At 41.7% G+C, this 22,994-nt stretch overlaps 1 protein-coding gene across 1 annotated transcript in view; it reads right to left on the reverse strand.

The window, feature by feature from the left end:
- LOC124008536 (receptor-type tyrosine-protein phosphatase T-like) overlaps positions 1–22,994 on the reverse strand; it is a 553,654-nt gene that overhangs the window by 234,845 nt on the left and 295,815 nt on the right. The window contains 3 exon segments of the mRNA XM_046319881.1: positions 4,441–4,714; positions 16,485–16,590; positions 18,053–18,254. Coding sequence (XP_046175837.1) covers positions 4,441–4,714; positions 16,485–16,590; positions 18,053–18,254 — 582 coding nt within the window.

Below are 22,994 nucleotides of genomic sequence, written 5' to 3' on the forward strand. Positions count from 1 at the left end.
GTATATAGAGTAAAGTTGTAGTCGAGGCACTACTGTAACGTATATTGAGTAACGTTGTAGTTGTGGCACTACTGTAACGTATATAGAGTAACGTTGTAGTCCTTGGCACTACTGTAAGATATGTAGAGTAACGTTGTAGTCGTGGCACTACTGTAACGTATATACAGTAATTTTACTGTATATTTTTTACAACAAGATGGTAATGAGCAAGCCTCAAGAGTATGAGCAGTAGACTTAATAAATGTAGGGTCAATTTATATTCTTTCCGATAGTTAGAAAGTTATTTAAGGATTGTTGTTTATAAATCCTCTACGGGATCGCTGTCCCTATACCGGGACGGTTGAGCTAATGTGCGATAATATGATTAGCATGATGTTGTAAGTAACAGCAAACTTTCCAGGACATAGACATGTCTTCTATGGGCAGAAAGCTTACATTCTTGTTAATTGAACTGCACTGTCCAATTTACAGTAGATATTACATTGAAAAAATGCCATGGTATTGTTTGAGGAGAGTGCACAACAAAAAACATATATCACGGCAACTGGTTAGATACATTCATCTCTGAAGATAGATAATGTACTTACATTCAGTAATCTTGCTCTGATTTGTCATCCTGAGGGTCCCAGAGATAAAATGCAGCATAGTTTTGTTTGATAAAATCAATTTTTATAGTCAAATGTAGGAACTGGGTTCTACAGTTTAAACCCCTGCTGTCTCTGGCTCGACACCCACCCTGCCCAGCCATCTAGATGTCTGAAAGTTAGTGCATAAGCTAATGATCCATCATGTATGACAATCCTGGTAGTGTGTAAATGAAATGTTGTATTATCATATCATTTTGTATGTTCTCTATAGTTATGTACTTGAAAATGTATCAATTGTCCAATTCGGCACATTTGGGCAGACTTGCAAAATATTGTCCGGTATTGCAATGCCTCACTGGATCATTCTGAAACTTTGCACACACACTGTTGCCATCTAGTGGACAACATCTAAATTGCGCATAAAATGTAATATTATTGTATGGCCTTTCTCTTGCATTTCAAAAATGATGAAACAAAAACCAAATATAAAATGGATGTTTTATTGTTTGTATTATATCTTACCAGATTTCATGTGTTATATTCTCCTACATTAATTTCACATCTCCAGAAAATGGAAAGTGTTTCCTTTCAAATGGTATCAAGCATATGCATATCCTTGCTGCCGGTTCTGAGCTACAGGCAGTTAGACTTGGGTTTGTCATTTTAGGCAATTCTTTTTTTTAGTGTCTGATCCTTTAGAGGATTTATTAATGCTGCTTTTTTAAGGCTGAGTTGCAGATGCAGGTCTCTAGTTGGGAGTTGGTACACATCTTGTGGCTAACAGTGCTAGCCTGAGCTGAATACCAAGTCCCTGTGGTGCAGCTGGTGGAACCACTGTAGAAGACACAGACTGCCCCAGAGTCCTAACACGCTCACATCATCAGTCTAAACTGTGGTCTGACATGTCATGCGACTTTCCAGGAACTAACACTAAAGATAAGCATTGAAGCAAAATGTGGTACTTTTGTTCTTCTGAAATTATATGATAATTATGCCACTTAAGAACTGAACAAAAACAAGTAAGACAGAATAAAAGGAAACTCCTTCTCCATCCCCCCCAAAACACTATGACTCAGAATATCTCATTAGTATATAAATAAATAAACACGCAGACACGTTCACATAGCAAGAGACAATAATTTGGGCCTGACCCGAAAGGAAACGTACGTGACCGAAGAATTTGTAATAGGATCTTTGATTGGCTTGAAGGTGAGTATCTTCAGATACAGTCAGAACTGAAACAGTGTTAAAGAGGGGGCAAGGAGAGAAGAGCACATTTAATTTTGACTCAGTTAAACTACCTTTGGTGACAGGCCAAAGCATTGACATCATTACTGAGTGTGAGAGTCTGGGTGGTCTCGGACGCAGTCTGTCTGTCTGCCACGGGACAATGGGGTAAGGCACTCTGGTTTTTACAGGGAGTGCTCCTTCTGATGGATGCGCTTCCCGTTTTGTGCCGAGTACAGGGGAATCAAATCTGATTGACACCCACTGTCATACGAAAAACAACTCCTGCCCTCCACTTTGGGGGAACTGTGGTTATTTTGAGGCTGCATGGCCGACGTGAGCCTTTTTACCTGTCAAGGGGAAGGCTGCATTTGGAGGCCATTTTATCAAAGTGCCACCTGCTTTGTTCCATTTCTCTCCCATCTTTCTGTGTCACTGTTCAGGTTCAGCTCTTTGCTTTGTGCCACTTTGAAAGCACCTGAATACTGCTGCGTAAGCATATAGTTTCTCCATGTTCAAAATTCTAGATGTTGGGCAAAAGCACACGGAAAATGTTCTTAATTTGCTTCCGTCTGGTTGGTACTACAGGAAATGGAGAAGGTGTGTTGTGTCTTAATTGTCAAGCCTTAACATCATATCCTGGGGGGACCAAATCCTGACGCAAATATGACCAGTCTGTCAATATGGCCGCCCTCCTAGCCACTACTGTGTAGGACAAGCAGCCTGTACTCAAGAAAGAAGCCTGGGGGACTTGAGAGGCCAGAGCGGGGATTGTTTCGAGCGCAATTGGCAGTGCCAGGAGAGTTGGCGACTGTAGTTGGCACCCGCCCTGGCTGAGGAATCAGCAGACAGCTCGTCTGTATTGGGAGGAAAAGCCTCCCTCGACCCTCTTTTCTCTCACTATCTCTCTCTCTCTCTCTCCCTCCCCTATTTCTCTTTCCAGACTTAAACTCTCCACCCTTAGGCAATGTATTTTCTTGTCTTTTATGTCGGGGCACTTGGGTGGCATCGCATAGCTTCGGAAAAGCCTGCTCGGTCTCATTTGATGTGCATGCTTTCTAATTGGCACAATGAAAGGATGAAAGAATGGCAACTTAGGGATGCCACCCGTGAAAGGAGACTTGATGAGCAAACTAGGGATCCAAGCAGTGCTGCCATCATGAACAACTCAAATCACATGGTTATTTCATGCTGTAGTAGCGGGTAAGGGAATATGCACAGTACCGACAGTACGTACACTATGTAGTCTACTGAAAGATGGAGAGTATAAGTGAGTAGCGGCGGTTTACAATGAGCATTTACAAATCTGACAATAGCTAAATGGAAAAACCATTAGATTAAATAATAATGATGGGCTGGCATACTTTAAAGCCACGGAGAGACAGCCGCACATGATTTTACATTTCTGGTATCTAACCTGAATGTAATGGGGGACAATTTAAGTGAAAAGAGAAACAGATTAAGGAACGAGAGACGTGAAATAAATGCCTTATTCTTGATGGCAGGTCTAAACTACCAAGCTAAATCCATATTTTATGCAATAACTTTATCAAAAAGACTCAAAAAGACTCACTGAGCCTATAACTCATAGATTGAATTGACTGAGATACAATGAAATCATGAAGTCAATGTGACCCCCGCTCAGGCACACTGAGAAGACAAACAAAGAAACAAAGAAGAACAGGCAAATGCTAATGTACATCCTGTCTCGTCTGCTCCCGCTCTACCTCCTCCTGGCGCTTGAGGGGGCCAGGCTGCCCTGCATCACGTACTCCTGCCGTCTATTACACACACCTGCGTTCCCTCGTCACGCGCATCAGCGATATTGGACTCACCTAGACTCAATCATCACCTGTTTATTACCTCCCCTATATTTGTCAGTTCCCCAGCTCTGTTCCCTGCTCTGTTCCCCGCTGCTGCATTGATCGTTTTTTTGTCTGTGTTTACCAGTTTGCTGGCGCTGTTCCGGTCTCGTTCCATGTCCGTTCATTATTAAATGTTTGACTCCCCGTTCCTGCTTCGTCTCTCCAGGATGTGACACATCCCTTTTGCAATTTTACTGTACATTCAATTGGCTGATAGGTATGTATTACTAGATCATAAATCAACTTAGTTGTACTTCAAACCAGAAATAAGGGGAGCACGCACCCCGTAGTAAATTACACCTTCAAAAACTGAACTTGATGTGATTCAAGATAGCGTGGGATAAATGTGGTCTTTCATTATTCACTAAAAGGCTGAACAAAGACATTCCATTGAAAAAGAAAACCCCATCTGTATTAGGGTTGTCACAATACCATTATCATGATACTACAATACTAAATGTGTTATGGCAAAGAGGATAACACAAAGTAAGCTAAACACTTTAGTCTTTTAAAAACCTGCTTTATGTAAATGTCTTATAGCTTGGAAAATGACTCCAAATGACAGTAAGGCTGTTTGTTCACAAAATGACTGTTTTTCTCTCAAAATTAAGTCTGCTTCATGTTTTGTTTGCTTGTCATGATACTTCTGAGTATGGTGATACTGGTAGTGTGACAACCGTAATCTGTATCTGGATAACATACAACAGCGATGGACATTGAACAGTGATGGATCTTAATTAAAAGGAGGTATGACAGCTCACCCCATTGGCTTTGCTCAGGGCTTGGAAGTAAATGCTGTAGCTCTTGGACGAAGAGAGGGGGGGGTTCCAGTAGCCGTTGTAGGTCTTGTTGTCGCCTACGGTGAAGGGCTGAACCACAGTCAGGTAGGTGGGCGGGAGCTCCGCCGCAAAGTAGTGGGGCAAATCCAAGATGGAGGCATTCTTGAAGCTGACGGGGACGGGGAAGCACTCCTGCGCGTCGGCTGCCCGCCGCACCTTCTGCTTGCGTTCCTCTTTCACCACCAGCTGGTAGACACTGGGGAGGAACATAGGGAAAAGGCCAAGGGTCATCATCAGAGGTCTGACCAGTGCCTTTAGAAAGTATTCACGTTGCTTGACTTTTTCCACATTTTGTTGTGTTACAAGGTGGGAATAACATTTATTTAATTGTAATTTTTTTGACAACAATCTACACAAAATTCTATGTAATGTGAAAGTGGAAGCACAATTCTAACATTTTAAAAAATGTAAGAAAAAGAAAACAGTAATATATCTTGATTACATAGGTATTCAACCCCTTTAGTCAACACATGTTAGAATCACCTTGGCAGTGATTACAGCTGCGAGACTTTTTGGGGAAGTCTATAAGAGCTTTGCACACCTGAATTGTACGATATTTGCACATTATTCAGCCATTTTTAAGTCATGACGTGGATTTTCAAGACATTTCATTTTTTTTGAAAAAACTGTAGCTATGCCACTCAGGAACATTCAATGTCGTCTGCAAGACCACCACATTCTTTTGGAGAGATTGGAAACCCAAATTGGTCTACACGGACAAGGTCTGGCCTGGTTTAGATCTTATCTGTCGGAAAGATATCAGTTTGTCTCTGTGAATGGTTTGTCCTCTGACAAATCAACTGTACATTTCGGTGTTCCTCAAGGTTCCGTTTTAGGACCACTATTGTTTTCACTATATATTTTATCTCTTGGGGATGTTATTCGAAAACATAATGTTAACTTTCACTGCTATGCGGATGACACACAGCTGTACATTTCAATGAAACATGGTGAAGCCCCAAAATTGCCCTTGCTAGAAGCATGTCTTTCTGTCATGTTTTGTCATATATTGTCTTGTCCTTGTGCTTTCCCTTCTGTTCGTTTCCCCCTGCTGGTCTTATTAGGTTCGTTCCCGTTTTCTATCCCTCTCTCTCCCCCTCCCTCTCTCTCTTCTCTCTATCGTTCCGTTCCTGCTCCCAGCTGTTCCTCATTCTCCTAACTCACTCATTTACTCTTTTCACACCTGTTCCCTATTTTGCCCTCTGATTAGAGCCCTATTTCTCCCCTTGTTTTCCGCTTCTGTCCTTGTCGGATCCTTGTATGATGTTTCGCTGTTCTGTGTCCTTGTCTCGCCCTGTCGTGTTTTGTCTCCTTCAGATGCTGCGTGTGAGCAGGTGTCTTAGTCTGCTACGGTCGGTGCCTTCCCGAAGCAACCTGCAGTCAATGGTCGAGTCTCCAGTCTGTCCTCGTTACTACGAGTGGATTTAAGTTTTTTCCTGTTTTGTTTTCTTCTTGATTTTTCCAGGATTATTACTTTTGTCATATACTGGAATAAAGACTCTGTTTTCGATAAGTCGCTTTTGGGTCCTCATTCACCAGCATAACACTTTCAGACATAAGGAAGTGGATGGCTGCAAACTTTCTACTTTTAAACTCGGACAAAACAGAGATGCTTGTTCTAAGTCCCAAGAAACAAAGAGATCCTCTGCTGAATCTGACAATTAATCTTAAATGGATGTACAGTCGTCTCAAATAAAACTGTGAAGGACCTAGGCGTTACTCTGGACCCAGATCTCTCTTTTGAAGAACATATCAAGACCATTTCAAGGACAGTTTTTTTCCATCTACGTAACATTGCAAAAATCAGAAACTTTCTGTCCAAAAATGATGCAGAAAAATTAATCCATGCTTTTGTCACTTCTAAGTTAGACTACTGCAATGCTCTACTTTCCGGCTACCCGGATAAAGCACTAAATAAACGTCAGTTGGTGCTAAATAAGGCTGCAAGAATCCTGACGAGAACCAAAACATTTGATCATATTACTCCAGTGCTAGCCTCTCTACACTGGCTTCCTGTCAAAGCAAGGGCTGATTTCAAGGTTTTACTGCTAACGTACAAAGCATTACATGGGCTTGCTCCTACCTATCTCTCTGATTTGGTCCTGCCGTACATACCTACACGTACGCTATGGTCACAAGACGCAGGCCTCCTAATTGTCCCCAGAATTTCTAAGCAAACAGCTGGATGCAGGGCTTTCTCCGATAGATCTCCATTTTTATGGAACGGTCTGCCTACCCATGTCAGAGACGCAAACTCGGTCTCAACCTTTAAGTCTTTACAGAAGACTCATCTCTTCAGTGGGTCATATGATTGAGTGTTGTCTGGCCCAGGAGTGGGAAGGTGAACGGAAAGGCTCTGGAGCAACAAACTGCCCTTGCTGTCTCTGCCTGGCCGGTTCCCCTCTTTCCACTGGGATTCTCTGCCTTTAACCCTATTACAAGGGCTGAGTCACTGACTTACTGGGGCTCTCATTCCGTCCCTGGAAGGAGTGCGTCACCTGAGTGGGTTGATTCACTGATGTGGTCATCCTGTCTGGTTTGGCGCCCCCCCCTTGGGTTGTGCCATGGCGGAGATCTTTGTGGGCTATACTCAGCCTTGTCTCAGGATGGTAAGTTGGTGGTTGAAGATATCTCTCAAGGGGTGTGGGGGCTGTGCTTTGGCAAAGTGGGTGGGGTTATATCCTTCCTGTTTGGCCCTGTCCGGGGGTGTCCTCGGATGGGGCCTCAGTGTCTCCTGACCCCTCCTGTCTCAGCCTCCAGAGTGTAATTGTCACCAAAGCCCCATATACTACCCACCATTGCGACCTGTACGCACTCGTTGGCTGGCCCTCGCTTCATTCTTGTCGCCATACCCACTGGCTCCATGTCATCTACAAGACCCTGCTAGGTAATGTCCCCCCTTATCTCAGCTCGCTGGTCACCATAGCATCTCCCACCTGTAGCACACGCTCCAGCAGGTATATCTCTCTAGTCACCCCCAAAACCAATTCTTTCTTTGGCCGCCTCTCCTTCCAGTTCTCTGCTGCCAATGACTGGAACGAACTACAAAAATCTCTGAAACTGGAAACACTTATCTCCCTCACTAGCTTTAAGCACCAACTGTCAGAGCAGCTCACAGATTACTGCACCTGTACATAGCCCACCTATAATTTAGCCCAAACAACTACCTCTTTCCCAACTGTATTTAATTTATTTATTTATTTTGCTCCTTTGTACCCCATTATTTTTATTTCTACTTTGCACATTCTTCCATTGCAAAACTACCATCCCAGTGTTTTACTTGCTATATTGTATTTACTTTGCCACCATGGCCTTTTTTGCCTTTACCTCCCTTCTCACCTCATTTGCTCACATTGTATATAGACTTGTTTATACTGTATTATTGACTGTATGTTTATTTTACTCCATGTGTAACTCTGTGTCGTTGTATCTGTCGAACTGCTTTGCTTTATCTTGGCCAGGTCGCAATTGTAAATGAGAACTTGTTCTCAACTTGCCTACCTGGTTAAATAAAGGTGAAAAAAATAAAATAAATAAAAATAACTTCACCATAGCCTCATAGTGAAAACCCTGAGCGGTTTCCTTCCTCTCTGGCAACTGAGTTAGGAAGGACGCTTGTAGCATTGTAGTGACTGGGTGTATTGATACACCATCCAAAGTGTAATTAATAACTTCACCATGCTCAAACGGCTATTCAATGTCTGCTTTAAACATTTCCACCCATCTTTGTGAGGCATTGGAAAACCTCCCATTTTTTTGTTGTTGAATCTGTGTTTGGAATTCACTGCTAGATTGAGGGACCTTAGAGCTAATTATATGTGTGGGGTAGAGAGATGAGTCATTAAAAAACATCTTCTTAAACACTATTATTGCACACCGTGCACCATTCATCTTATCAAGGTTTGCAATAACAAAAGGCTTGAATACTTATTGACTCAAGACATTTCATCTTTTCATTTGAATTCATTTGTAAAAATTACAAAAAACATAATTCCAATTTGACATTGAAGGGTATTGTGTGTGTGACACAAAATCTCAATTTAATACATTTTAAATTCAGGCTGTAACACAACAACATGTGGAAAAAGTCAAGGGTGGTGGATACTTTCTGAAGGCACTGTATGAAGCGTCTCAGAGTAGTAGTGGTGATCTAGGATCAGTTTGGTCTTTTAGAACACAATGAGTAAGATTACATGGACATGGTGTACCTGATTCTGTGTTAGCACTCCTACCCTAAGACAATTGATACATACGGCCCTTAACTCGACCCCAGGTTCCATAAGAAATTAGTTAAATATTGATTTAAAAATGAATTAATAAAAACAATTGCATTTAATAAGGAACTACCTAATGTCTGAATATATACATAGTGTTTTACATTCAGAATGGGTTTGTTGTATGTGTCGGGTCAGTTTAAAACTATATACAAAGTTTATCTGACCAGAGAGTCTTACTGCTGTTCTCTCTTAAGCTCCAATCAACTATTCATACCACTCCAAATTGACAACATTTCAAACTTTCAATTTGCTTTGCGATTAGTACGTTCATTTCTCCAGTGTGAATTACATCACCTGCTGAAGATGTGGACTTTTAACCAAAAAATATATAATGTTTGGTGACCTTTTGGAAAATAAAGGTAACTCCATGGATTAGGATATGTTATTTACTTTAAATTTAGAATAGAAACCAACATATAAATACAGACTTGTCTGGGGGCAGCACTTCTATTGGGCAGTCATTTCTGTGAGGGACCAGTAGAGGGAAATCTACCCCTAATTAGAAGTGAGGAGCCAGAGGGAGTGGTCTTTAAACTGGCTTTTTTTTAAAGGCCCTGTCAATGGAGAGGAAGATAATGAGTGGAGGGTTTGTTTCTGCTCTGGGGTTCATGAATGGATAAGGACTTCTTTTGAGCCCTGGGGCGCTATAGTGGTTGTCCGCAATTATGTCCATCTATGCCAAGAACACACTTCACAATTATATGCAATTAGGGAAATGTATGTTTCAGTGAAGGACTAGGGCAAATTATCCTAGACTCTAATTTGGCATCTTTCATATGGGATAATTGCTGATGACCAAAGGAGCGTGGACTTTTCTCTGACAGAAAATATCAATTTCAAACTAATGGCTTTCAGAGACCAAACAAGTGCATTAGAAAAAAGGCTTAGTTGCATCCGTATGTGCAGGATGGATGTAACAACACCCCGGCTGATCTTGTCATGAGCTTTTTTGGTAAACATTTTCATTAAAGCAAAGCTTTTATGTTCTAGAGACCATTATACTTTTTAAAGCATTATCTGTACAGTATGTGACATGTAGTCTATTGTTATTTCCAAAGTAATGACTTGTTTTCAGCATAAAACAACATTTATCTGCACTAACTCTATCTTGCACTGACTCTATGCACACTCACGAGACTATATATACACTCACTCACATACTCTTATTATTATTATTATCTATCCTGATGCCTAGTCACTTTACCCAGCCTTCATGTACATATCTACCTCAAATACCTTATTATTATCTATCCTGAGGCCTAGTCACTTTACCCTGCCTTCATGTACCTATCTATCTCAAATACCTTATTTTTATCTATCCTGATGCCTCGTCACTAACCTGCCTTCATGTACATATCTGCCTCAAATACCTCATACCTCTGCACATTGATCTGGTACTGGTACTCCCTGTATATAGCTCCATTCTTGTGTATTTTATTCCTCTTCTGTTACTATTTTTCTTTTAAGTATAATTTTTAAACTCTGCATCGTTGTGAAGAGATCGTAAGCAAGTTAACACCCATTGAATTTGGTGTATGTGACAAATACAATGTAATTTGAAATATGGCAATGAACCTTATACACTTAGGGGAATATTTGAAGTGTTTTACGAAAGGATTTAGTAGTTGATGAATCAGAAAATGTAATATAGCATGTATATTATATTATAGAATACTGTAAATACCCACTTAGATTTAAATTCCTATTTAGCAATTTCACAAGTGTATTATTCCCTTTAGAATTTTCAATTCTATAATTCTACACAAGGCCTGGAAATATTGTTAGCCCAATAGCAAACATAAACATTTTCTTTCTGACCAAATGTTAGCCCGTAAGGGCAATTGAGGGATTCGGTTAACACTGGGAAATAGTTTCCTTCTGAGTTGTTAGGTTGAGCATAAAATGTCCTATTTCAATATGCACACACTAACCATATTTTCATGAATGTCAACAAACTGCTTGCGATTGATGTTCCTAAAGCGGTTAAGCTGTTGTTCCAAGCCAACGGCCAGTAGTGTTGAATTGGCATAAGTGAGGATGTCGTGTCTGTTTTGTCAAGGCTATGTTTTCAAAACTGGAACTAAATGCGATGAAACTTTTAAAAGAACTGTGTTGCTCTGCCAACAACAATACAAATTGAACTTGATCCCCTTAATGCATTTTGCATACAAATTGCACTTATATGAATGACTGCTTCTAATACCTCAAAACACCCACAGGAAGAACAATAATTCCGTTTTTAATTTAGGAGATTCTGTGGACTTCGGTGAACCATTTCAAGGTCGAGATAAATATGAATTGAATTCTGTGCTTATAACTTATCTTTTTTGAGAAAGAAAGGGGTACTACTTTAGTAAAAACCTGTGCAATTAGGCCTAAGCATTAACTGCACTGTCATTTTTATTTTATTTTATTTTATTTCACCTTTATTTAACCAGGTAGGCTAGTTGAGAACAAGTTCTCATTTGCAACTGCGACCTGGCCAAGATAAAAGCATAGCAGTGTGAACAGACAACACAGAGTTACACATGGAATAAACAATTAACAAGTCAATAACACAGTAGAAAAAAAATGGGCAGTCTATATACAATGTGTGCAAAAGGCATGAGGAGGTAGGTGAATAATACAGTTTTGCAGATTAACACTGGAGTGATAAATGATCAGGTCATGTACAGGTAGAGATATTGGTGTGCAAAAGAGCAGAAAAATAAATAAATAAAAACAGTATAAAAAACAGTATGGGAATTAGGTAGGTGAAAATGGGTGGGCTATTTTCCTATAGACTATGTACAGCTGCAGCGATCGGTTAGCTGCTCGGATAGCTGATGTTTGAAGTTGGTGAGGGAGATAAAAGTCTCCAACTTCAGCGATTTTTGCAATTCGTTCCAGTCACAGGCAGCAGAGTACTGGAACGAAAGGCGGCCAAATGATGTGTTGGCTTTAGGGATGATCAGTGAGATACACCTGCTGGAGCGCTGCTACGGATGGGTGTTGCCATCGTGACCAGTGAACTGAGATAAGGCGGAGCTTTACCTAGCATGGACTTGTAGATGACCTGGAGCCAGTGGGTCTGGCGACGAATATGTAGTGAGGGCCAGCCGACTAGAGCATACAAGTCGCAGTGGTGGGTGGTATAAGGTGCTTTAGTGACAAAACGGATGGCACTGTGATAGACTGCATCCAGTTTGCTGAGTAGAGTGTTGGAAGCCATTTTGTAGATGACATCGCCGAAGTCGAGGATCGGTAGGATAGTCAGTTTAACTAGGGTAAGCTTGGCAGCGTGAGTGAAGGAGGCTTTGTTGCGGAATAGAAAGCCGACTCTTGATTTGATTTTCGATTGGAGATGTTTGATGTGGGTCTGGAAGGAGAGTTTGCAGTCTAGCCAGACACCTAGGTACTTATAGATGTCCACATATTCAAGGTCGGAACCATCCAGGGTGGTGATGCTAGTCGGGCATGCGGGTGCAGGCAGCGATCGGTTGAAAAGCATGCATTTGGTTTTACTCGCATTTAAGAGCAGTTGGAGGCCACGGAAGGAGTGCTGTATGGCATTGAAGCTCGTTTGGAGGTTAGATAGCACAGTGTCCAATGACGGGCCGAAAGTATATAGAATGGTGTCGTCTGCGTAGAGGTGGATCAGGGAATCGCCCGCAGCAAGAGCAACATCATTGATATACACAGAGAAAAGAGTCGGCCTGAGAATTGAACCCTGTGGCACCCCCATAGAGACTGCCAGAGGACCGGACAGCATGCCCTCCGATTTGACACACTGAACTCTGTCTGCAAAGTAATTGGTGAACCAGGCAAGGCAGTCATCCGAAAAACCGAGGCTGTAGAGTCTGCCGATAAGAATATGGTGATTGACAGAGTCGAAAGCCTTGGCGAGGTCGATGAAGACGGCTGCACAGTACTGTCTTTTATCGATGGCGGTTATGATATCGTTTAGTACCTTGAGTGTGGCTGAGGTGCACCCGTGACCGGCTCGGAAACCAGATTGCACAGCGGAGAAGGTACGGTGGGATTTGAGATGGTCAGTGACCTGTTTGTTGACTTGGCTTTCGAAGACCTTAGATAGGCAGGGCAGGATGGATATAGGTCTGTAACAGTTTGGGTCCAGGGTGTCTCCCCCTTTGAAGAGGGGATGACAGCGGCAGCTTTCAATCCTTGGGGATCTCAGACGATATGAAAGAGAGGTTGAACAGGCTGGTAATAGGGGTTGCGACATTGGCGGCAGATAGTTTCAGAAATAGCGGGTCCAGATTGTCAAGCCCAGCTGATTTGTACGGGTCCAGGTTTTGCAGCTCTTTTAGAACATCTGCTATCTGGATTTGGGTAAAGGAGAACCTGGAGAGGCTTGGGTGAGGAGCTACGGGGGGGGCGGAGCTGTTGGCCGAGGTTGGAGTAGCCAGGCGGAAGGCATGGCCAGCCGCTGAGAAGTGTTTATTGAAGTTTTCGATAATCATGGATTTATCGGTGGAGACAGTGTTTCCTAGCCTCAGAGCAGTGGGCAGCTGGGAGGAGGTGCTCTTGTTCTCCATGGACTTCACAGTGTCCCAGAACTTTTTGGAGTTGGAGCTACAGGATGCAAACTTCTGCCTGAAGAAGCTGGCCTTAGCTTTCCTGACTGACTGCGTGTATTGGTTCCTGACTTCCCTGAACAGTTGCATATCACGGGGCTATTCGATGCTATTGCAGTCCGCCACAGGATGTTTTTGTGCTGGTCGAGGGCAGTCAGGTCTGGAGTGAACCAAGGGCTGTATCTGTTCTTGGTTCTGCATTTTTTGAACGGAGCATGCTTATCTAAAATGGTGAGGAAGTTACTTTTAAAGAATGACCATGCATCCTCAACTGACGGGATGAGGTCAATGTCCTTCCAGGATACCCGGGCCATGTCGATTAGAAAGGCCTGCTCACAGAAGTGTTTTAGGGAGCGTTTGACAGTGATGAGGGGTGGTCGTTTGACTGCGGCTCCGTGGCGGATACAGGCGATGAGGCAGTGATCGCTGAGATCCTGGTTGAAAACAGCAGAGGTATATTTGGAGGGCCAGTTGGTCAGGATGACGTCTATGAGGGTGCCCTTGTTTACAGAGTTAGGGTTGTACCTGGTGGGTTCCTTGATGATTTGAGTGAGATTGAGGGCATCTAGCTTAGATTGTAGGACTGCCGGGGTGTTAAGCATATCCCAGTTTAGGTCACCTAACAGAACGAACTCTGAAGCTAGATGGGGGGCGATCAATTCACAAATGGTGTCCAGGGCACAGCTGGGAGCTGAGGGGGGCCGGTAGCAGGCGGCAACAGTGAGAGACTTGTTTCTGGAGAGAGTAATTTTCAAAATTAGTAGTTCAAACTGTTTGGGTATGGACCTGGAAAGTATGACATTACTTTGCAGGCTATCTCTGCAGTAGACTGCAACTCCTCCCCCTTTAGCAGTTCTATCTTGACGGAAGATGTTATAGTTGGGTATGGAAATCTCTGAATTTTTGGTGGCCTTCCTGAGCCAGGATTCAGACACGGCAAGGACATCAGGGTTAGCAGAGTGTGCTAAAGCAGTGAGTAAAACAAACTTAGGGAGGAGGCTTCTGATGTTGACATGCATAAAACCAAGACTTTTTCGATCACAGAAGTCAACAAATGAGGGTACCTGGGGACATGCGGGGCCTGGGTTTACCTCCACATCACCCGCGGAACAGAGAAGGAGTAGTATGAGGGTACGGCTAAAGGCTATCAAAACTGGTCGCCTAGAGCGTTGGGGGCAGAGGATAAGAGGAGCAGGTTTCTGGGCATGGTAGAATATATTCAGAGCATAATGCGCAGACAGGGGTATGGTGGGGTGCGGGTACAGCGGAGGTAAGCCCAGGCACTGGGTGATGATGAGAGAGGTTGTATCTCTGGAAATGCTGGTTGTAATGGGTGAGGTCACCGCATGTGTGGGGGGTGGGACAAGGGAGGTAACAGGGGTATGCAGAGTGGATCTAGGGGCTCCATTGTGAACTAAAACAATGATAATTAACCTGAACAACAGTATACAAGGCATATTGACATTTGGGAGAGACATACAGCGAGGCATACAGTAGTCACAGGTGTTGAATTGAGAAAGCTAGCTAAAAACAGTGGGCGAGGCTAATCAGCTAGCACAACAAACAGCAGGTAAAATGGCGTTGACTAGGCAACTGGGCCGACAGATAAAACAAACAAGCAGAGTGGAGTACCGTGATTAATGGGCAGTCCAGTGTGCGTCAGCTATGTAGCCAAGAGATCAGTGTCCAGGGGGCAGCGGTGGATGGGGCAGGGGGCTGGGCTGGCGAGTGTTATCCAGGTTTTTTTTTATTTTTATTTTTAAACTAACAATGACTAAATAGCTTGTAGCTAGCTAGCTGGTTAGCGTCTGGAGGTTCTTGAGTGTGTCATAAAAATAAAATTAAAATTAAAAGTAACAGCGATTCCGTACCACAGTGGGTGAGGCAAGTTTCCGGAAGGTATAAACAAAATAAAAATCAAAAAGAGATAGAAAGTAAATGGGTTCAGAGAGTTTGGGATGCAGTGATTCAGATGGTTAGCAGGCCTGTGCTAACAAGCTAACAGTTCGTAGGCCCGGGCTAGACAAGCTAGCCGTTAGCAGGCCGAATTAGCAAGCAGGGAGATAGCGAGGGCTAGAGAGTTAACCTTTGGGGGGACGTCGCGATGGGGTGAGTCTGTTTATTCCTCTTCATGCGGTGACATCGACAGACCGGTCGTGGGCCCGGGTAATTGTAGCCCAGGAGTATGCTACAGGTGCTCTAGTACGCTAGGTGAGCTGGAGACACAGTGTTTCAGAAAGCTCGCGGGCCTTGGCCAGCAGATGGATCTTTGGCGATGTCGCAACGGAAAAGCCTGTTGAAACCACCTCGGACGATTATGTCGGCGGACCAGTCGTGATGGATCGGCGGGGCTCCGTGTCGGCAGTAAAGGGTCCAGGCCAATTGGCAAAAGAGGTATTGTTGGGCCTCTTCGGCTAGTCGGGAGATGGGCTTAGCTCGAGGCTAGCTCAAGGCTAATTGGTGCTTGTTTTGGGACAGAGACGTTAGCCAGGAGTAGCCACTCGGATTGCAGCTAGCTAGTTGCGATGATCCGGTGTAAAGGTTCAGAGCTTGCGGTAGGAATCCGGAGAAAAAGCAGTCTGATGTGCTCTGGGTTGATGTCGCGCTGGTGTCCTAGTTAGCTTTGAAGACCGCTAGCAATGGCTAACTGAGTACTAGCTAGTAGCTAGTTAGCTGGCTAGCTTCTGATGGGGGTTCCGGTTCTAAAGTAAAGTATAGAAAAAGCAGATCCGTACCACATTGGGTGATGCGGGTTGCAGGAGAGTATATTCAGCTCTAGTTGGAAAGTGAGATTAAAATATGTACGAAATATATACAGAACGAAAAACGAATAAAACTATATTGTATCATGTGTTGTGTATGAACAAATTAATTTCTTAGTGTGCAGATAAGCAGTTAAAACAATCAATATATACAATTTAATATAAATTCTTTCCACACACCATTATTTTGTAAATCTGACACCTCCATAATGCCATGCTAAAAAATGTGTGAGTTAGGCTTTATGCCAGCGTTTTCACATTTGAAGCAGACTAAGATGAAGTTAACACTTCGAAAATAGAGACACTTGGACATGTAACTTTTGACAGGAAGTGATGTCATAGTGTGGTACCTGACGGGAGCTCCTCTGGACTGGGCAGGCTTCAGCAGAACTGTGATGGTGGTGTCCGTCTCGTTCAGAGGGGGCGTGTCTGTCTCGTATTCCGGCATCGATGGGGCTGGTGGGGAAAGATTCAGAGGGGATGAGATCAAGTAAGTGTTCATTAGGGCAAGTGGGCAAGTGTTCATTACTCTTGTTTCTTAATGAACAAAACCCTGTTGAATTCCTATCTTTAAAATGCACTTGGTCCCCTCACATCATGGCAATAATGGATTTAGCCCTGTGATTGCTGAAGCTAATCCAGAACGGAGTATGGCATACAGTAACAGTAAATAGACTATGGAATTGGCCTAAGTCAATATTGTCCATAAAGCCATTGCTAAAGATTGACCTTTTTAAAGATGTATCCTAACACAAGCATGTTGGTGTGAAAGCCTTGCCCTATACACGTCACGATAGTGCCATCTCTTTAAAATGTCACGTCTTCATTATCTCCAAAACATTCATTGGACAACATTGATTAGATAAACCAAGCCTGGAATTAGAAATGCCAATTCGTTCAGGAATCAAAGAGAAAGGTGTTGATGCTCCAGGCCGTCAAGGCTCTAGTCTATTGGATGACTGACAACTGAGACAGGGAATGTTTACTTTCAGAGATAAGAAGACAAATCCTTCATGCTTGTGTTACACCATTTCTATCTATGAATGTCAGGAATGACATGGTTCAAATGAATGGTGCACAATGATGAACAATGTTTGATTGCTACATTCGGTGTACTGTATGTGGGGTACGTTGTCAATAACGTGCCAACCACGTGATTTTCTTCATCCCCAACTTTGTTTTATCTCAGCGTATAAATATATTATTCTACTCTAGCTTAATTTCTACATTGAAACTCACACTACTTTATGAATCATTCCCAGCATGCGATCCCTAGATAGACATGTGAAAGGTCACTGTTTTACTGAGGTGTTTCCATTTAAAAAATGAACAATAATATACTGGCCTTACAAGTCTTAGTCAGGTGTTCGAGCCATGTTCTAAAATATATTTTTTTTAAACTTAGCCTTTTACAATGTCACAGCGTTTGTTTTTTACTTTCATACAACATACAAAAAGGGAAAAGGAGAACAAAACTGCTACGGTACAATGGTGCACGTAATTTCTGTTGTAGTTGTCAACTGTGCTCCCTCTCCGGCCTCTAGGTCACCAGGCTGCTCGTCATGGCGCACACCTGTCACAGGCATTATGCACATTTGCACATAATGACACTCACCTGGACTCCACCACCTCCTTGATTAACTGCCCTTTATATGTCACTCCCTTTTGTTTCCTCCCAAGTCATCATTGCTCCTGTTTCTGTTCCAGTGTCATGTCTGTGCGTTGTTTGTGTTTCTTGTTTTGTATTTAGTTGTGTTTATTTATTAAAACATTATTTATTTATTAAAACAAATTGAACTTGCTTCCCGGCTCTCAGCGTACATTGTTACAGTAGTGCTTGCTGTTGTATGTATGTGAACTTCTGATACCAACGTAATACCACTATTAAGACTATCTGCTCTGAACAGGTCTCACTCACCTGCTATCTCGGTGGCGATGCGGGTGGTAACAGGGGGTCCAAAACCTTTGTTGGTGCTGGCTTTGAGGGTGAAGAAGTAGGTGGTGCCTGGGTAGAGCCCCACAAACAGGTGATGGGTCTCGTTGCGTAGCTTGAACACCCTGCCGCGCTGGGTGGTCAGGTCTGCACTGGGGTCCAAGGAGCTCAGAGCCTTATAGGTGATCTGTAAGAGCAGAGAGAAAAAGGTAACACTATGGGTGGGTTGCAGCAACATGGAGTAACTCTTAAACTGAGTCAAATCAAGGGTTTATATATTAATCTTGTTGCACCAAATGTTAAACATAGTTTTAAATTAATCATAGTTAAATTAAATTCAGTGGCGGAAAAAGTACTCAATTTTCATACTTGAAAAAAGTAAAGATACATTATTAGAAAATGACTCAAGTAAAAGTGAAAGTCACCCAGTAAAATACTACTTAAGTAGAAGTTTAAAAGTATTTGGTTTTAAATATACTTAAGTATCAAAAGTAAACGTAAAAGTACAAATAATTTAAAATAATTAAGCAAACCTGACGGTACAATTTATTCTTATTTTTATGGATAGCCAGGGTCACAATTTAAAAACAAAGCATTTGTGTTTAGTGAGTCCTCCAGATCAGAGGCAGTAGGGATGACCAGGGATGTTATCTTTATAAGTGTGTGAATTAGACCATTTTCTATCCTGCTAAGCATTCAAAATGTAACAAGCACTTTTGTGGTTCAGGGAAAATGTATGGAGTATCATTTTCTTCAGGAATGTAGTGAAGTAAAAGTAGTCATAAATATAAATAGTAAAGTACAGATACCCCTAAAAACAACTCCATTTAAATTATTGAGGATGGATTTAATCAGAGGTGTAAATTACTTAAGAAAAATACATTTATCTAAGTTTATATAAACTTAGATTGGAGGTTAATTCTGAACTGCCACTTGAGGTGGTTTAACTGATAAATGGCAGCAGATCTGTGGAGAAACCAAAACTACAGTTCCTCACAGAATAATTAGAGACAATTTGAATCCTGAGTTTTATGATAATGATGAGTTTTCAAGGAGATACCACTTCTCCAAAGACTCTGTAATGCAACTGGGAAGGAAGGTTGCACAAACCATTAAGCTTTGGAGTGATAGGAACGTGGCTGTACCCCCACTACTTCAGCTCCTGTTGGCCCTACAGTTCTACGCAACTGGATGTTTCCAAATGGTGGATGGGGATCTTTTTGGACTCCACAAGTCAACCATCTGCAGGATTGTAGTCCGAGTGTCCAGTGGTATTGCTGGTCTGACGAATCAGTACATATGGTTGAATCCTACAGAGGAAACAGCAGCTGGATTTTACAGGAGAGCTAGATTCTTAGGTGTACAAGGGGCAATAGACTGCCTGCCTCTCCTCTGCCGCATCCTTTTTGGCTTTCTCTTTGAAATTTTTCCAGCACGCCTTCATCCGATTTGGGTCCCTCTTCTCTTAAAACCGTGTCAATCCATTAAATCTATTGCATAATATGGCCATGGGGTCTTCCATCTTTTTGAAAGTCATGTTGAGTCTTTTTATCCTCTATCTTAGTAAATTCCCCCATCAGCTCCAACAATATTTTTTTTTCATAAGCAGAGAAATGTGAACTTCTTTGACATGCACTGATCATTTGGCTAGCAAACAAATAATAAAGGGCTAAATAACGTTAAATAATGACAATAACACGTTATATTGTATGCTAACTAGCTTGGTTTATAAACTAGCTAGCTACAGTAGCTAACGTTAGCTAAAGAACAAGTTTTTTGTCTACTACTGGCACATAACAGATTTTATTTCAAATCGGCCAACCCATAATAACTTTTCACAATGGAGTTGCAGTAGTGCTACATTGCTATTATTTTATCAAGGAACAGCAACTTTGTGGCCTCATTTGTCAAATAGGCTGGCAACTTCGTTTCAACTCGTGAAATACCTCATATATTGGTGTAACATGTCACTAATCATAGTTCAAATCTGAACATCATAGATTTACTGATCCAGATTCAAAATTAAGTGGTGCAACACATCTCTGATTAATTATAAACCTATATTTACAAAACCTAGATGAGCTCTAATCCTAGATTAATTTAAACCATGTTGGTGCAACCCACTCTATATCATATGAACAAAATGTATTTAAATTGGCATTCTATCATGCAGTATAGTGCATTATAAAACATCCTATAAGCACTAATAACAGACCATTTCAATAATAGCCTTCAAAGGCATTAAACACAGTTGGTTCATACCAACGTTGTGTCCCTAGAATTTACATAAATGTTTCAAGCAGCTAGGTGTATGTCGCATGTCACAACTTCAAAAGGAGAGGAGTTTTATTCAAAATGCATTTCTTATCAGAAATGCCTTCTGGAGCATGTGAACTTTCATGTGCCTTAATAACAAACTTCTATTCCATCTGTAAATACGAATACAATTGTTCAATTTCGAGCCAAGTTGGTTTAGCCACGGAAAAAAACAGGAACTTTCTTGCTAGCCATGATTGGCTTAGATAATGGATGGACTGGACATGCCGAGAGATGAGTTCTGATTGGTTGGCCATGTACCACGCTTCTGTCTATAACATGAGCTGCTCAGTATGTGTAGATAATCCTTGCTACCATGGCTTTTTTTGAAAGATATAACGTTAGCCATGAATAACTACAAAAGTGTTGCTACTGCTCTCAACAACATTGCTATCTTGAATTTAGCTGGCTCTATTGACAATCATCAGTGTGAAATAGTTGTGATGGACTACTTTATACACATGGTCAGTGTGAACCAGAGGTACTTGACACAACGGGCCAAACAAGCTGTAGCTACAAACCATGGAAAAAAACATGCTGCCATGAAGCATTCACCCATGTAAGAGTCTAGCAAAATATTTAGACATTATATATTTCTAATTTTGTCAGAAATTAATTTTCATTGCAAGTTAAAGCCTACTGTTCGCTAGCTAGTGAACGTTAGCTTGCTGGCTCGCTAGCTAACGTTACGTGTATGATTTGTCTAGTAATATTATTTATATCTCAGAATCCCATTTACATTGAACCTAGTTGGTTAGCTTTAGCTACTTGCATATGCATACTACATGACAATCAGTTTGTACTGTAGTTATGGGTTGGGATTATGGTTCATTGTTTAGCTGGCTAGCTACATGTCTAAACAAAAGACTCCACTTTGTCAAATGATTACATTACCCATCAAGTTAGCCAGATGTGTCTGCGGTTGGTAATGGCCATCTATTGTAAACAACAGTAACCCATCCACTTTGCTAAATGTATACTTTTCGACATACTTTTCGACATGTGTTTTCTGGGTAAGCATCATCTAATAATTCTAAGATATTTAAATAATATTTTTTATCTGGACACATTCTTATTTTTGATATCGCTACTATGCAAATATGCAAGTAACCATTTCACTGTACCTGTGCATGTGACAAATAAACTTAGATTGTTTTTGATATGGTGTGGTTTTACCAGAGATGATAAAGTGAACAACAACATGACCTGGTTCCATGTTTGATTAGGATTTTGGCTCAGGTCTAGATAAGTCACGACTTGCGAATGATTGCAAATTAATTACTTAAAAATCATACAATGTGATTTTCTGGATTTTTGTTTTAGATTCTGTCTCTCACGGTTGAAGTGCACCTATGATAAAATTTACAGACCTCTACATGCTTTGTAAGTAGGAAAACCGGCAAAATCGGCAGTGTATCAAATACTTGTTCTCCCCACTGTAATTTCTTCAGATGTCCCATCAATTTAGACAAGTGTATCTGGGTAAGCGTAATTTAATGGGTGGGGCTGGCTTAAGAGAGTGTGAACAATGCTGAAAGGGTGTAGACAAAGAAGAGCTCTCCAGTAGGTACCAAAACATTCAAAGGCCCTTTTCTAAAAAATGAGTTTATCAACCTTCAAAGCAGAATTACTTCACCATTGTTCCTAAAAAATGCAGTGTATGATATACCATTTGGTAGCTCTGAGTAATCAATGTAAAAAACGCAATTTCAAATTTTGCTACATAAGACCAATTTGAGCCGGTCATTCACAAATGTGGGCCTGCAAGCTTCTTTTTTCAATGCTTTCTGATACACCGTCATTCAGGATGACCAACATTGCAAACGTTATCTTAAATGGTTTGATAGTCCATAGTGACAAGCTGTCCTACTGTAAGTAGAAAGGAAGAGCAGAAATGCAGGATAGAAAGGTAAACATATTGCTATGTGTATGGGTTGTAAACACGGTGGTTGCCTAATTGATACCAAACCCCAAAATAGTATGTGATTTAAGGAATTATTTCTATCAACAGCACACAATATTGTCATTTTCGGGCATATGCATTGTTTTGCAATAGTGAAGGAGAATATAATGGCAATGTCAGTTCTATTGGTCCTACCAGTGAGTTTCCGTTTCCATTTGAATTATCTCCACAGTGCTGAGTGTCAGGGCAATGAAATACTGGCAATACATTACAACAGAAATATTGACGCCGTCAAAACAATCAGGCAGCGCTTCCATAACCACAAACATCCAAACACATGGCCTGTATTGTTTTTATTTTTTTACCGGTGGAGATTGATGTTTGTGTAAATTGATGTCTACAGGGTTGCGGGCAATAAAAACATTTTAGACTGATGTTTCACAGATCACAACTCCATTATACAATTCAAATCAAACCAATTGACAGCTTAGTGCCTGCTGGCAGCTAGGCCAGTCGCTGCTTGAAAGGCTTTCATGGTAAGTGCTGGATCCGGCGATGTCCCGAGACCGTGTTGCACTGACCACAGGCAAATAAGCAGTTGGGGCAAGACAAGCCCAGAAAGCAAAAAAAAACAGTAATGATTAGGAGTGTGTGTGTTTGTGTATGTGGGCGGGGTCATCCAGAGCCGTGTCCTATATAAGCCTTTTT

The sequence above is a fragment of the Oncorhynchus gorbuscha genome, linkage group LG21, assembly GCF_021184085.1.
Source record: "Oncorhynchus gorbuscha isolate QuinsamMale2020 ecotype Even-year linkage group LG21, OgorEven_v1.0, whole genome shotgun sequence".
In the NCBI taxonomy this organism is placed as follows: domain Eukaryota; kingdom Metazoa; phylum Chordata; class Actinopteri; order Salmoniformes; family Salmonidae; genus Oncorhynchus; species Oncorhynchus gorbuscha.